This window comes from Cucumis melo, chromosome 9, assembly GCF_025177605.1.
Source record: "Cucumis melo cultivar AY chromosome 9, USDA_Cmelo_AY_1.0, whole genome shotgun sequence".
In the NCBI taxonomy this organism is placed as follows: domain Eukaryota; kingdom Viridiplantae; phylum Streptophyta; class Magnoliopsida; order Cucurbitales; family Cucurbitaceae; genus Cucumis; species Cucumis melo.
In genome coordinates, this window is record NC_066865.1 from 2922691 (window position 1) to 2940487 (window position 17797).

Here is a 17797-nt window from a genome sequence, read left to right on the forward strand (position 1 = left end):
TATTTCTTCTAGTAATGTGGGAGAAAGAAATGAACACGTTAAAATATTCATGTCAAATAATAATTAAATTCTCACCTATTTTGTCTTGAAATATGAGGTTAGATTAGTCTATTTAATTTGATCTTCAAAGTATGATCAGAACGAAAACTTTATTGCCTGAATTAAAAAATAAATTAAGTCTAAATTGATGCATTGAGAGTTGAATTTCATGGAGCATACAAAGTTTGGATGCCTTCAATATCATCAAACTGTAAGCCCCTAGTTTGTTCACCGACGTGCATGTAGGGCCACATAATGGCGTCTCTGATGGTGCTGTGAGCAAGCCCAAGCACATGCCCGAGCTCATGCAAAGCAACCATCCCCACATTTATAAAACCACCAACGGAACCATCTGCCCAATCCTCATCCCAATCAAAGTGAACCCTCCCATCCAATGGCCCAAAAGCATGTGCCAATACCCCTCCTTTTCCATCGAATGGATGGCCATCTCCATGGTTCCCTCTCACAAAGTTAAATGTGATGTCAGCCTCTTCACCTCCTATGGTTTCTGAGAATCTGAACAAGCTAAACAACGCCCATTGGTCCATTGCGTTCATCACCGGTTCTTTGAAGTCATTTGGAAAGCCCTCAAGAAATGTGTACTTCAGGTTGTATTTTGATATCGGCCATTTCGGGTTCCCCGGAAGGAATGTGTAATGAGAATGAAAACTGCTACTATTCATTTGAATGTTGTTATCCATGACATTATTATTGTGCACGATATCTGAAATCCCGCATCGAGGTAGAGACATCAGGGTTAATGTCTCCTTATCTAAAACACCACTCACGTTGAGGCTATGGTATTTTTGGAATGTTTTAATAGCCGACTCTAGGAGAACGTCGAATGTGTCGTTAGAATCGGTATTCGGTACATTGGTAATTAAGTAACCATAACGTTTGAGGTAAAGTTTGACACTGTAGATTCCTTCGATGTTGTTACCTATACGACTTCCTTTAAGATGGGAAGGTATGTGGGTGTGACGAACAGGTGCCGTGATCACGTGAGGCGCAACAGAGGCAATAAGGAGGAAAAGTTGAAGAGAGAGTTGAAGAGCCATTGGGAAAATAGTATGGAAAGATTCAGGGTTGATGTGGGGGAAGATTTGCTTTGGATTCTTGGGGGCTTTTTTATAAATATAATTGCATTAATGTTGAATATTGAAGAGAGGAGAAAGCCAAAAGGTACGCTATATACGCATGGTATATGTAATTGAATAATTGGAAAAATCAAGCTCTCTTATAATACTATATTGTAGTGGAACAGATAATTAAGATGGGTAATTAATTACGTAGTTAAGTGGATGATTTTTAGAGTAAATAAAAGATTATATTATTGTCTTATAATTTTAATTTCTTTTTTTCGTTTGTGGGACGTGTTCGAAAATGTGAGTTTCATGTAATTAAAGTTAGTGTTTTTGTTTGTTGATGACAAAATTCAACCCAGTGAATTCATCTCTAGCTGTCACATGCTGCCAAAACACTGAGTTTATAACTCCGAGAAGAGGTTGCTTGCCTCAACACTCTAATGACTACGAGTTTACCTCTTGTGTAAGGTTGTCATGCTTTATTTGTAATTGCGTTTATGGGGTTTTCTTATTCCTATAAGATTAATTAAGGATCTATTTTCTTTTCCTATTTGTAAACAAAACATTCAATATATGAACTTGGGACCTTGAGATGTTCCATAATATAGAAGAATGATACATATATTAGTCACTGTCAAGGAATTTGTTGACCTCAACCTCAATCTCGATCTCCAAGGACATGCAAGGGGGGCCAAATGGATGAGAGGGCCAGTTGGCATCAACTTGGGAAGGAAACAACTTGCTTGCATGTCAGACAAAACTACAAAACGTCTTAAAAGATAGTACGATCCATGATTCAACCTTTCACAAATTTCTGTTTTGCGAATTTTTTATCCGTTGTTTCTGGCTTTCAAAGGGTAGTCGTTCCAACATTAGGCAACTGGACTTTTAGTAATCATATATTTTAGTCTTCAGGGATTAAATTTTGTTAAAATTTTATGAGTATTTTTTACATAGGTAGGATAATAACTTTTTTAGCGGAAACGAGGGTTTCTTAATAAATTAAACTTATTAAGGACCCAAATATTTTATAAAGAACAAAAGAGAGAAATGATCAACATTCTTCTCATTTGTGGTTCTATATTTTAAATTAGGAAAAATTACATCCGACGACAACAAAAATTTAGGAAAAAAAAAAGGGAATAACACCTTTCTTTTGAATATTGCGGATATAGAAAATATGACAAATAAGTAATGATATCAGATGACTAACAAAGGGCTATTGTATTTTCGCGATTTAAAAAATGTAGTAAATGAACCCTATTATCATACTTTTTTTATTTTTTTTATTTTTTTATTTTTTGCTATTTCTCAAACTCCCCTTTAAATGGAGGTGCAAATTAAAAAACCGAAATAGGTACTAACCAAAATTATATTACTTACCATCCTGAAAGTTTATAGATAAAATGGTTTTTAATCTAAAATTAATGGTGACCGTGTAAAAGCCTCTAATCCATTACACAACTGCAAAGATCATACTATTACACATGTAAGAACAGTGGATTGAGTCTTATGAAGTGTAGGTTTGACTTTTGTAAGTTCATTCAAGTTTTATTGAGTCTATGAAGTTTTCTTCCAAGATTTCTATGAAAATTTTGATAAAATATAGCAAGTTCAATGGATATTTTTAAAAAATAACAAAAAAAAAATGCATTAGTAAGTAAACATTTTCTTATTTACAAATAATTATTAATCATGTTAGCTTTTTTGTGCTTATTTTGTTGCGTTCCTTGGATTTCTGTATATTTATAATTGAAATATCGATTCAGTTATAATGATGACAACATTGAACACATAAAAAATATTGTCTAAATTAGGTATAACACAATTATCTATTACAATCAAACCATTGATAATGGTTCTGGAATCAAAAAAGAAAAAACTTAACAAGCAAAAAGCAAAGATATAACATCATTAATTTAAATAAATAAATAAAGCAAAGGTTGAATTTGAAAATTAATTAAGGGCCATATAAAGCATGAATGCCTTCAATATCGTCAATAGTCAAGTGAGTTTTGGTCACACCAGAGTCCATATTAGCCCACATAACGGCCGATGGCTCTCTGCTATGGCCGAGCCCAAGCGCATGTCCTATCTCATGCAATGCCACAGACTCGACATCAAAGTACTCTTGCCAAAACGAACCTGTTTCCCACTGCTCATCTCCGTCAAAATGCACTCTACCATCGATCGCCCCGAACGCGTGTCCCAATGCTCCCCCTGGTCCATCAAACGGTTTCCCATCTCCATGATCCCCTCTCTCGAAACTTAACAGAATGTCTGCTGTTTGTACTCTTGCTGCATGGGAGAATGTAAATTTCGTATTGGCTTCCCATGTATCGAAAGCTCGAATCACTGCAGCAGCGTGCTCTGGTGGATAATTATGGATAAATCCGTACGTCAAGTGCCTCTTTTCAACTGGCCATTTTAGTTTGTTGGGGTAGAACATGTAATGTGAACCACCTATTTGAATATTAGTATTATTATTCTCGTGATCTTGTTGTGCTACTAATATGAAATCGTCTGTCACCCCACATCGAGGCCTGGCCATTTGTTGTAGGGTCTCCCTGTCTAAGACTCCGCTTACATTAAGCTTGAAAACTTTTTGGTATGATTTAATGGCAGATTCCAAGTCGTCATCAAATGCATCTATACTCAAATTGTTTTCCTTTTCATCGCTTAAGTAACCATAACGTTGGAGGTAAGCCTTGACTTTATGAATTCCTTCGAAGTTATCATTTTTACGACTTCCTATGAGATGCTCGGGAAATAGAAGTCGAGAAGGTTTATGGTTGCGAAGATGGCGAGCAGAGGTTAAATGAGGCGTAATGAAGGCGAAAAGTAGGAAGAGTTGGAGACATAACTTAGAACCCATTGTCAAGCCTACAAATATGAAAAGGCAAATTAGTATTTGAAATGTGAAGATGGGTTCAGACTTTTGGGACCTTTTAAGAGACAAAATTGCATGAAGAACAAAGCCAAGAAGTGAAGTTGTTGCTTTTGCTCGGCCGTATTTTGAATAATTGGAAAATCCAGAATTTTCCTTTGATGAAAATTCAATATAATTAATTATTCAATAATAGGAAAGTTCCAGCTTTCTTTTAGAGAAATATTTTCAATTAAATGATAATCTTCAGCGGATTCTAAATAAAATTAAGTGAAATAAATATAAATCTCCGATAAATAATTTAAATGGAGGGATTTTTTTAAAGTAAAAAATTTTAACAAACTATTTACACTTATAAAATTTGACAAATATTTATAAATACCTTGTTAAATGTTATATTATTCACAATTTTCCTTAAATTATACTGTATTCACCTATAAAATTTTAGAGTTCAAACATTATTTTTTAAATATTTAACCAATTAATTATTTTGATTATTTGTACGTTTATATTTATTTCCTGATTTACTCCAAATGTAAAAATATGTTAAGAGTTTGTATTAAGTAGAGAGCCATGAGAATATTTTCTCTAATCATTCTCTAATAAATGAAAAGAAAATAATTATTTTGTTTTGGAAAAGAAAATAATTAAAGTTGGTAAACTTTATATTTTATTTCTTGTTTTACACCAAATCTCTAAATATGCAAATAATTTGTTTGTATTAAGTAGAAAGGCATGAGAATATTTTCTCTAATGATTCTGTAATTAATGGGAAAATAATTATTTTTTTTGGAAAAGGAAATAACTAACGTTGGTAAAGTTTTTTTTCCATTAAAAAAAGTTATGATGGTAACTTCTGATATTAACTAAGTTGATGAGATTTTTGAGAGAAATATATATCTTATACTTTAATTTGGAAATAATTTTTTTCCTATTTTTTGTATAAACATTTTTATGAAACCCATTGACCAAATAGATAATAAAAGTACCTCTACGAGAATGTGACTTCAACCTCTTTAGGATTTAATGTTTGATTTCGTATATGTTTCAATGAATTTTTTTGGCATACGCAAATTATATTGTAAGATCATCCTCAAGATTAATCGAGATGTGGACAACTAGCCAACACTCAAGAATCGGTATCAAAAGAAAAAATTGAAAAAGAAAACAAAAACAAAAAGTGTTCAAGGCTTTTTTTCATTGAAATCTAATTGAAAATTTTTATGGGATGTTTGGACCAAGAAGTTAGAATGGTAGAGTTATGAACTTCATTCCTTATTTAATTTAGCCCAAAAAGTTTGTGAGTCTTACCACTAAAAAAATCTCCACCCATGTGATACACCCTAGTACATCTAATAGTACACCTGATACAACTTATACATCTTAATACACTATCGTATGTACATGACACGTTCAATATATTACTAATATTTACTTCATACAATACTGATATCCTCTTTGATTGCACTTGATATACATGTGATATACACTTTATACCCTTCTAAATAGACATTTGATACATGTGGTATGCACTAGATACACATTTCATATACACATGATACATACTTGATATACAAAATATTTAGATTTATGATAAAATATTTTGAATATTTGTTAAACGATTGGAAAAAGAAAAATATATATTTATCATAAAATTATATAAATCATGAATACATAATATTATAACTCAATTTAAAATAATCTACACCACAAGTATAAGCTATTATGATCGTGACCATAACAACTCACTTTTTGCCCTAAAGTAGATAAAAATCAACTTATAATTTATAAAAATTTTGAATTGTTTTATTTACCTAAATGTCACAAAAAATATTTACTTAATTTTCACTAAATTAAAATGTTTAATATTGTCATTTTCAACATTTATGTATATGAACCTGCATACTAGGTGTGTCAGGTGTATCGAGTGTATGAGTATATTAACTATATCAAGTATATCATTCGGGTTGAACCTTTTTTTTTTTTCATATCTACAAAAGGAAAAATATGTGACAAGTTTGCAAATTTTTAAACATGAATGGTCCACCCACCATAATTTTTTTATTGGTTAATTAATTTTGAATTTTTTCTTTTTTGGAGGAAAAAACTTGAAGGAAAAAGATAGAAAATTGGAACCAAAGTTGGTAATTTGAAGCTTAAGAGCACATAATTCAGCCTGCCATGGCAGAATACAGAATACTATAGGAATGATATATGTTACAAAATGCTTGTTCGATTCCATAAATACAAAACGATCCGAATCTGGTAATAATTTTCACCGGAGATAGCAAGCAGTATATCAATCTAAATCAATCGACCAGTCAATTTGGACAATAAATTATATCCATTCTGAACTTTCAAACAATAAGAATAAGAATAAGAATGGTAATAAATCGAATTCAAGGGAAGAGAGAATGACACTCATCAATTTATACCGATTCATTCAACTCTCACATATTATACCTCTAACTTTTCACACATAAAAATACACGAAAAAGAAAAGCCTTCCCTCGGTGTTTATGTACTGCAAAAAGCCTCACGACCCTCATCTTCTTCCTTCAACAGCAAATCTTCAATTCTCTTCTTTGATAAACTAGAACTAAAACACATCTATTATCATCATCCGAAGAAAAAAAAAACTAGAACTTACGTCAGCACGTTAATAAAATAAATCAAATAGATTCCAATTTTCTTAACACCATATTCCTTCGCGTTAATAAAAATAATAATGAACTCCAACCTATATAAATGAAGTATATCTATAATCTACTTCTGTAAGCTATAATATAATTTCCAATATTATTAATTTTAAATTTACTAACAAATAATAATTAGTACTAATACTTTTAAAAGCTATTTTGTCCGACATTTTTACTTAATTACTATGTGATCTACTCCATTTTATAAAAAAATGAAATTCTTTTAGTGCCATTGAATTTCACTTAGTTTTCTCTTATTTTCTTTTCATTTTCACGATGAAGATAGGTGCATTTGGATGTTAATGTTCTAAAAAGAAAATAAGTCATTTCTATGAATTATAAATTACAATCGTAGAGATAGTTGGATGTTAATGTGATTATATGTAACAAATTTCTAAACCATTGACGGTTACCATTTGAAACCTTTCTGGTTGTGAGAAAGTTTTATGTTAATAAATGTTGGTGGACTCACATTAATGTCCATGGTTTCATGTAAATTATAAATTGGAGAGATATATATCATCAAAAGCCATATATACGATCAATCTATAGAGTTAGACTTTATTTGAAGAAGTTTCGCTTTTCATTCAGATATATAGAAACATTATAGGAAAACACACCAAGCATACAGCTATTGATATACTTCTAAGAGTTCAAGATAAGCAAGTTGAATGTAATAATATTGCAATAGGCATACTACTAAGACAATGTGTAATGGGTAATTGCAGACAGATTGGAACAAATCAATCAATCATAGATAAACAATCGAAATCCCTCAAATAATATTGAAAAGAATTAAAGATCAACGAGGGAAGTACATTAACAGAACAAAAACGATTACACGGTAGTGTCTTTGTTGGTAGTAGCAGCATGGTTTTAAAATCAATCTTCAAGTGCTCCACAATGATGCATTTGCCAAGATTCATCACTCGGTATTGGTATCGGTTTTTCTTGGTGTTTTTTTTTTTTTTTTTTTTTTTTTTGGGTCCTATTTTTCAATATTCCTTTTCTTGTACTCCAAAGACACAGATTGTAAAGCGACCCATCTTCATTGACAAATTGTAGGAAATTATATTCATATCAAATGAAAAGAACAATGAAAAGGCAAAAACAACAGAAACACACATATCAAGGTGAATCAAAATAATCTGATATGAACTCAAATGCTATATACTCTGGGTAGAACAAACAGTGGAAAAAAAATCAAGAAACAAGTACTGAAATTCATGAACGAATTCAAGATGACCATCATCTTGATTCTTGATCCAAAGTAAGGTTAGAGAAGTATCTCTTTTTAGTCTCTTTCACGGAGTTGGGCTTATAACAGAAAGAAACCCAATCGCCAATTATCGACTCTTTTCTGTAATTGTCATTGATAATTTGTTGTCGATCATAGCCATATAATTTTTGTTTGAATAAATGGTTATTTTGTGTGTTTCTTCGTGAACGGATGTATCACACTTTATAAAAACTAATAGCTCTTTATGTTTCTTAGTTTCATGAATGGATGCATCACGAATGAATGCATCACGAGTGAATAGATCACGAGTGAAAACTAATAACTAAATTATAGAAAAATACATAATTTTTCAAATGGCCACGAATAAGTCTATAAATAAAGTTAATTTCTATTTGGTTGAAGATGAGATCATTAATTTCTATAATAATCCTTTGTCTTTTTCAAAAAGAATTTCTCTCCACTATCCACAATCTTGATGTTCGGTAGATCCATAAAGTTTCGTTCGTTGATTTTCTATATGGGATGCTACTATTAGAAGAAAGATGATATCAATACTAGAAAATTGACAATACTTACGCCTGCAGTTTTGAAATACTTAACAATTCTAACAAAGACTATCCAAGTAAAATGAAAAAATGTCAAGAATAACAACAAGTGGAAAAATCCATTATTATTTTTTATTTTTTATTCCAATATTTGACATATTAAAAGTGTCAAGATTAGTTTTATTTATTTGATATTTTTAGAGATGTCTTTTAAAAAAGGAAAATTGTATTGGGTAGCACTATGAGAATAGGTTTTAGCAATTATGATACGTACTTTTTAAATTTTGCAAATATGACAAATTTTAATCTTTAAAATATTTTGGAGATATTTTTTTACTTTAAAATTTTTATTACTCCCAAACTGCCCCTGCTTTCCTCTTTATTGATCTCTTTAATGTTTCATCATCCACTTTCTCTTCTTCTTTTTTTGTAAACCTCTATATCATATTTGTATTCATAATAAAAAGTTAATCTAATAATAAAAAATATATTTTTTTCTCAAACACTATTTTTCGGTTGGTTTTCTGTAGGTTCTTTTAAAAAAAATATATCGTTCGTTCAATCTCTATTTTCGGCATCTTTATCTTCTTCTTCTTTTATTTTTCACCATTTTTTATCCAGATTTTCGATAATCAGTTTTTGTTAAATCTAAGTTCTTTCTTCAAACTTCTTTCAAATTATGCTTTCAAACATGACAACATTCTCACTTTTTAAAATACATTCTATCTTAAATATTTTATTATTCTCAAACTACCATTCAATAACTTATTTCTTCTCCTGTTTTTAATGTCCTAATCATCTCATATTTCTTCTCCCACTTTTCAAGGCCCCAATCATTATTTTTCTCCCACTTTGTATCAGTTTTATATATTAGTGTTGTAATGTACTTATATTGGTTCCCATTTTTTTTCAAATTTTATGCAATTCAATGTAGTATTATTAAGTATATGAATGATGTAACTTAGTGTAGCAAATATATAATATGTATCAAAATGTACTAGTAAAGTATATTAAGTGTATCATCAGAATCTCAAGTGTATCAAGTGTATTTTAAGCAATCGAACGTATCGGTAGATATAGAAAATATACCAACAGTACATCAAGGGTATCAAACATATGAACTGCATCAAGTGTATTAAATCTATCGAGTGTATCGGTGAAAGTATAAAATGTTTATCAATAGTGTATTAAGTGTATCAAACTTATTAAGTGTATTAAACCTAATCAAGTGTATCGATAATGTAATATATCATGCTTAGTGCATCAAGTGTCCTTAATTGATTAAGTATATTTTCAAAGTTTAATAAATGTATCAACAACATATCAAGTGTATAAAACCAATGATGTGTATCAAGTGTTATTTAATTTATCGAGTGTATTAGCAAAACATAACAAATGTATCAACAAAGCATAACAAGTATATCAACAACACATCAAGTGTATCAACCATACATCGAGTGTATCAACCACACATCGAGTGTATCAACTACACTCGAGTGTATCAACAACATATCAAGGGATGCATGAAAATGTTGATAATTCTAGTTGATAGATTTGTAATTTTTCATTTTTCAAATGTGGGTTGGGCTTGAATTTTGCCATTTTTGCAAATTTAAAAGTAGCGTGCTATGGACTTAATTTATCAAACTAATTTTGCTAAATTTGCAAGAGCCCCTTTAAAAAATATAACAAAGTGACAAAAAATTTACATCGTATAGAATAATTCCAAAATCGAAAAAAGCCCACAGGCCCACCATGAAAGATACAAAAAATGTTTCGTTAACCACGTCGTCAACAACGCTTGTAACATATTTGGTACATGATCGTTTAGATTTGACTAATGTTTGATACAGGATCGTTTAGATATTTGGTACAGGATCGTGTAGATTTGGCTATTATTTGGTACACGGTCGTTTAGATTTGGATAGCCAGATCTAAACGATTTTTTTTCAAAATTTGGTACACGATTGTTTAGATTGGCTAAACGATTTTTTTTAAATTCTTTTCATACACGATCGTTTAGATTTGTCTAAATTTATACATGATCGTTTAGATTTGGCTCTTTTTTTTACACAATCGTTTAGATTTGGCTATCTAAATCATCGTTTATTTTCCAGTATTTTATATTTAATACACAATTTTGAACAACCAAATAAAAAAGTTTGAACAAAATAAATCTTTTATATTTGATACACGATGAACCAAATAACACTCTGGAAAGAAACAAAAAGATAATGAAACAGACGAAGATGAGAAGAAAGACGGAAGAGCAAATTTGTAATATTTAAAAAATTGTTAACTTTATGGGTTTTGTTATACGGGCCGTAAATATTTTACTGCTTTGTTATATTTATGAAAATTTTCCTTTTTTTTAATTTCAAGTAATACATAAGGGTAAATATTTTTCTTTTCTCCGTTTTCTCGAAAGAAAAAAAAAAGTTTCCCTCTTTTTTTCCCCAAATTTCTGCTTTCCCACCAATTTCACGAAAACCCTTTCATATTCCCCTTCCTCAACATTTTCCAATCGCACATATGGTTCCCCTTCTCTACCACTGTCGTCGATTGTTCTCGCACCACAGACGTTTCTGCATGGATGGTTTCTTGACCGTCAATCGTTTTGGCTAGCATAACGTTCCACCAGATTTCACCCACAGCTGGTTTCCAAACTTCGACCGTCCTAGCTCCGCTCGACCATGCATGGCTGACGCTCCCCCATGGATGACGGCTGACGCTCCACAAATTTTCGCATAGTGGATCCCCCACGGATGACTGCCTCAACTCAGGTCCACCACGAATGCTCCTGCACGGCTGGTCGTCTTAGTCTTGGAGGTCTGTTAACCTTTCAATAAATCGTGTTATTTTCCTTGAAATGTATCCTCTACATTACTTTCAATTTCTATCACTAGCATTCCTTATGCTTCTACTCATAGTCTGCTTTTTAACACTAATGTGCAGTTTCATTCATCTTGCCACCGTTAGGATCTCATTATTTTACTAGCTAGAGAAATAATAACAAAAATGCTCAGGTTACTAGTATGACCAACGTTATTATATGTGTGTTTCATTGATATATATATACAATTTGTTAAAATATAATTAGTTCTTTGATGGAAAGTTTGAGTTCATTCAATTGTTCAATTAATCTGTAGTTTAGTACATTTGTGTACTCTTGCTTTATTTTTGTTCATCATTGTTGAACTTCAAAACAGGCGTTAGATAAATTATATTGAAACTTTAAAATATATAACTTTTCATTTGAAAATTTAAAAAAAAAAAATCCTTGACAGGCAAATTGTGTAAAAAATAAACTAAATCTTGACATATAGAAAATGTCAACAAAACTTATATATTTATGTTTATAAACTGCCAAATATAATTTTATTTGACGCATAAAAACTGTCAAACAAAAACTCCCTTATTCTTGACACCAGATTACTTGACGCGTAACAATAATCAAGTAATCTCATATACTTGACACTTTTTTCCTGTCAAGTGTAATTTTACTTGATGTTTAAAAACTGTCAAGTAAATTTCTCTTATTTTTTACACTGAATTACTTGACGCATTAAAAAGTTTCGAGTAAACGAATATCGGACAAGTAAAAAGCATCAAGTAAACTTTTTTTTGTAGTAGTATATGTTATATTTTAAGAGACAACATGCATTCGTTGAGCTCATATCTATAATACATATATGATTTTCTATTTGTTGTGACGATAATAATGATAACAATTTTAAATCATGCTTCCCTCATCCGTACCAAGAATTGGTTGAAAACTCAACAATCAAAGAATGAAAATAAGCAAGTCCATGTTCATATCTTACGTGGCTGATGCTCCCAATTGTTCGCCGCCACCAGTGATTGGAACAAAGCTAAGTAACCGAAAAAAGTGGGAAATGAAAAATGGAGTATGAATCCTGGAAAAATACACAAATAGACCAGTTTTGAAGGGTTACACGCTTAGGGTTTACTCTGATTTTACACGTTCTTCGACCACATTCTAGAAGGGTGTGAGTATTTCAATCGAATTCTAGTACAATTACGATCGAGAAACGGATTAAATCTAGGCCTAGGAAGACGTGATATTCGTTTTGACTTGATTGCACTGTGAAAAAAAATGTCTTAAAAGATAGTGTGATTCATGGCTCTAACATTTCACGAATTTCTGTTTTGCAAGTTTTGTAAGTTGTTTCCGACTTTCATCCGGTAGTTATTCCAAGTACATAGTAAGGCACTAATAACTTTCAGTAGTCATATATTTTTGCCCCAAGGGATTAAATTTTGTTAAAATTTTATGAGATTTCTCACGTAGGTACTTATTAATATTTTTTTTCAACAGAAATAACGGGGTTCCTTGATTAATTAAACATATTATAGTTACTAACTAAAATTAAACCAAAATCATATTATTTACATTCATGAAAGTCGAGAGATATAAAATGATTTCTAATCTAAAATTCATAGCCGTGACCATGTAAAATCCTCTATTCCAAACTTCAAAGATCATGTAATGTCACAAGTACAAATAGTGGACAATGCTTCGAAGTGATTTTAAAATTGTTTATACTTTTGTCAAGTTCAAAATTACTTCAAAGTACATTCATAATTAGTTTAATATATACTTAATTGTAAATTTCATATTATCAAGATTGATTTTAAATGATATATTCAAATAGATTTTTAAGTAATTTTCAAAGCGACAAAATTGATTTTAAATATTTATAATCACACATCTAAACATGTCTTATGTAACTTTGGCTCAAATCAGCTTCACTTGACATATATGTATGATGACAATCAAAGTTTAAAATATTGATGTTGATAGAAATAATGAAGTTTTCATTTTATTGAAATTCTAATGAAACTTTTGATAAAATATATATAGTGATTTCAATGAATATTTCTAAAAAATTATAAAAGCTAAAAAATTCGAAAAACGAAAAGTAAATAAATATCTTATAATTTTCAAATAATTAACCACATGTCTATTTAGATTATATATTTTTTGTGTTTCTTGGATTTTTATTCATTATAATGGAAATATTATTTCACTTTTACGTTGATATCGAAAACATGGAAACGTTTGGAAATAATGATAAAAAATAAATATGGATTTGACAATGGTCAATGCTAATCCAAAACTATATTTTTAGAATAGAAGAAAAGATTTGTCTATGTGTTGAACAATATATGGTTGGATAACTAAGCAAAGGAGAAGAATTAGATTAGGTACAACTCAAATTGCACCATAATACTTTTCATAAAATAAATCTCTACTTCAATTAAACCATGAAAGTTTAACAAACAAAAGCAAACATAGCATCGTTTATTCAAAAAAAAAAAAAAAAAAAAAAAAGGAAAAGGATCAAAAACAAATGTTGAATTTGAAAGTTAACTAAGGGCCATATAAAGCACGAATGCCTTCAATATCGTCAATAGTCAAGCGAGTCTTGGGGAAACCGGCATACATATAAGCCCACATGACGGCCAATGAGGAACTACTATGGCCGAGCCCAAGCGCATGTCCTAACTCATGCAGTGCAAGAGTCTCGAGGTCATACCGTTTCTCAACAGGACCTCCTTCCCATTGCTCATCTGCGTCAAAGTGCACTCTCCCATCGACCGCTCCCAACGAGTGTGCCAATATTCCCCCTGGTCCATCAAACGGTTCATCATCTCCATGCTCTCCTCTCTCAAAACTTACCAATATGTCTGCTGTTTGTACTCTCGGGGCTAGGAAGAACGAAAATTTTGTATTATCTTCCCATGTCTGGAAAGCTCGAAGCACTGTTGGAACGTGCTGTGGTGGAAAATTATGGATAAATCCGTACGACAAATGCTTCTTCTCAGCTGGCCATTTTACGTTATTGTAGTAGAACGTGTAATGTGAACCACCAATTTCAATATTAGTACTCTTATTCTCATGTTCTTGTTGTGCTACTGATACGAAAGTGTCTCTCACCCCACATCGAGGTGTCGACATTTGTTGTAGGGTCTCCTTGTCTAAGACTCCACTTACCTTAATCTTGGAGAATTTTTGGTATGATTTAATGGCGGATTCCAAGTCGTCGTCGAATGCATCTGTACTCAAGTTGTTTTCATTTTCATTGCTTAAGTAGCCGTAACGTTGAAGGTAAGCCTTGACTTTATGAATTCCTTCCACGATGCTATCGTTTTTACTACTTCCTATGAGATGCTTGGGAAATAGAAATGGAGAAGGTTTGTGGCTGTGAAGATGACGAGCCGAGGTCAAATGAGGTGTAATAAAGGCCAAAAGTAGGAAGAGTTGGAGACATAACTTAGAAGCCATTTTGAAGCTAGAAATGAGAAAAGGCAAATTACTATGAAGTGTGAAGATGGGTTTAGACTTTGGGGACCTTTTTAAAGACAAAATTGCATGAAAAACAAAGCCAAGAAGTGAAGCTATATTTGCTTTTGCTTGGCCGTTATTTTTAATAATTGGAAAATTCAGCATTTTCCTTCAATGAAAATTCAATATAATTAATTATTCAATAATTGGAAAGTTTCAGCTTTTTATTAGACAAATATTTGTAATTAAACGATAATCTTGAGCTGATTTTATATAAAATTAAGTGAAATAAATATAAATCTCTGATAAATAATTTAAATGTATTGAGTTATAAAATTTTAGAGTTTAAACGGTGTTGAATTTATATTCTTGTAAATATTTAACCAATTAATTATTTTGATTATTTGTACGTTTATATTTAATTTCCTGATTTACACCAAATGTAAAAATATGGTAAGAATTTGTATTAAGTAGAGAGCCATGAGAAGATTTTCTCTAATCATTTTCTAATAAATGAGAAGAAAATAATTGTTTTGTTTTGGAAAAGAAAATAATTAAAGTTGCCAACTGTTATATTTAATTTCCTGTTTTACACCAAATCTCTAAATATGCTAATAATTTTTTTGTATTAAGTAGAAAGCTATGAGAACATTTTCTCTAATCATCTGTAAATGGGAGAAAATAATTATTTGTTTTGGAAAAGAAAATAATTAAAGTTGTTTTTTTCCATTAAGAAACTTAGATGTTGTTAACCTCTGATATATTAACTAAGTTGATGAGGTTTTTTTAGAAAAATGTATATCTTATACTTTAATTTGGAAATAATTTTATTTATATTTTTAGTATATTGTTATCAAACCCATTGGTCAAATAGATAATAAATGTATACCTCTAAAAGTGATAAAATAAGAAATGTGTCAACAACAGTGAAAAATGGATGTTTCCGTAGCAAAACAATATATAGTAGAAATAGCTATCAGTATAGATAAGTAGAGATAGTAAGAACACCAGACCTTGTTAACCTAGTTCGATGATACAACATCTATGTATGGGAGATCTTTGACCCGGTATAAGAGATTTTATTACTTTGAAGTATAAATCATAAGAACAACCTTATAATTTTAAGTATAGCACATTCAATTTTCCACTATATACCGTAAGTGATACAATTCTACTGGAAGTAAATATATCACAAGAATAATTCAAATATAGTTTAGATAAAAAAATCTTCCCTTAATCAATTTTTTCATCAATCATTAGATTAAGGACTTGTTGTTGAAAATCTCCTCTCAATCATGCAACTCATTAATCAAGCTGTGGATAGTTAGCCAACACTAAAGAAATTGATAACAAAAGAAAAATTGAAAAAAAAAACAAAAACAAAAAATGTGCAAGGCTTTTTTTCTTCAATTCATTCAACCTAATATATGAATGAAATTTTAAATGAAACCTAATTGAAAAACTTGATGGAATGTTTGGACCAAGAATTTGGGAGGGTAGAGGACTTGTGAACTTCACTCTTTATTTATCCCAAAAAAGGTCATGAATCCTGCTATGACTAAAAAAAGTCTCAACTCATATGATACACTTGATACATCTAAATACACCTTATACACCTTATATATATCTTAATACACCATCAAATGTATTGGACACGCTCAATATATTACTAAAATACACTTTATAGACTACCGATATCTTCCTTCATGCACTTGATATACATGTGATATACACTTTATACCCTTTTAAATAGACATTTGTTACATGTGGCATACACTTGGTACATTTGATGATATACACTTAATACACACTTGATATACCAAATATTTGGATTTAAGATAAAATATTTTGAATATTTATTAAAGGATTGGAAAAAGAAAAATATATATTCATTGTAAAAATATATAAATCACAACACATTATATTATAACTCAATCTAAAATAATCTACACCCCAAACATAAGCTATTATGACCTAACTATAAAAACTTAGGACTATAACAACTCACTTTTTGCCCCAAATGCCCCCTTAAAAATTAAATTATCACATTTTTTTTGCCCTAAAGTAAATAAAAATCAACTTATTGATAAAAATGTTAAATTGTTTTATTTACTTGAATGTCATTAAGCATAGTCACTTAATTTTCATTAAATGAAAAACATTTAATATTGTCATTTTAAACATTCATGTCTATGAATATGTATACTAGGTGTATCAACTATAACGAGTGTGTATCAAGTATACCGAGTATATCAAATGCATCACTTGGATTGGACTTTTTTTTTTGTCATATCTGCAAAATCAAAAAAAAAAAAAAAAGACAAGCTTATTGCAAATTTCTAAACCCAAATTGCCACCTACTACAATTTTTTTTCTATTGATAATTAATTTTGAATTTTCTTTTTTATGGAGGAAAAAAATTGAAGGGAAAAATAGAAAATTGGAACCAAAGTTGGTAATTAAAGCTTAAAAGCTGATAATTCTTTTTTTTATATATATAAAAAAAATATACGATTTAAGAGCACATAATTCAGAAGTCGTCCTTTAATATATGTTAGAAAATGCATGCTGAATTTGATAAATACAAAACGACCCAAATCTGGAAAGATACGAGTGAAGGGAGCTAGAGAACAGCCACCCTTTCACTAATTTTATTCCATAAAGATGTCCCGATTATAGTTGTTTACAAAGAAGGGCAACAAAACGCTTTGATGTTAAGGGAGATTGTGACCTGGCTGTAGAGCTTGAACAATTTGCTTTTTGTGGACCATAAACCGATAATGGTGCAGATGTCTTCCCAAGAGTTCCGAATGTTTGTTTCTTTTTTGGAGAAAATTAGTGTAACGCGCCAACAGATTGGATTTTTCATTTTATGGAAAATTTCGAATTTATTTGAGAACTTGGTTATTTTTTACTTTATGTTTAATTGAGGTTTAGAGTTAATTATTTTTATTTGGATAATAATTGTTTTATTTGGAAATAAATTTGGTGA

At 30.5% G+C, this 17797-nt stretch overlaps 3 protein-coding genes across 3 annotated transcripts; all 3 read right to left on the bottom strand.

The window, feature by feature from the left end:
• Positions 1-206: 206 nt before the first annotated feature.
• On the bottom strand, positions 207-1097 carry LOC103498173 (metalloendoproteinase 5-MMP-like). The gene has a single exon (XM_008460688.2). It carries the CDS (start codon positions 1095-1097, stop codon positions 207-209), a length of 891 nt encoding a protein of 296 aa, XP_008458910.2.
• Positions 1098-3084: 1987 nt separating this feature from the next.
• LOC103498174 (metalloendoproteinase 3-MMP-like) lies at positions 3085-3999 on the bottom strand. The gene has a single exon (XM_008460689.1). The coding sequence runs from the start codon at positions 3997-3999 to the stop codon at positions 3085-3087; it is 915 nt and encodes a 304-aa protein (XP_008458911.1).
• Positions 4000-13890: 9891 nt separating this feature from the next.
• LOC103498175 (metalloendoproteinase 3-MMP-like) lies at positions 13891-14805 on the bottom strand. Its single transcript, XM_008460690.2, has one exon. The coding sequence runs from the start codon at positions 14803-14805 to the stop codon at positions 13891-13893; it is 915 nt and encodes a 304-aa protein (XP_008458912.2).
• Positions 14806-17797: the final 2992 nt, after the last annotated feature.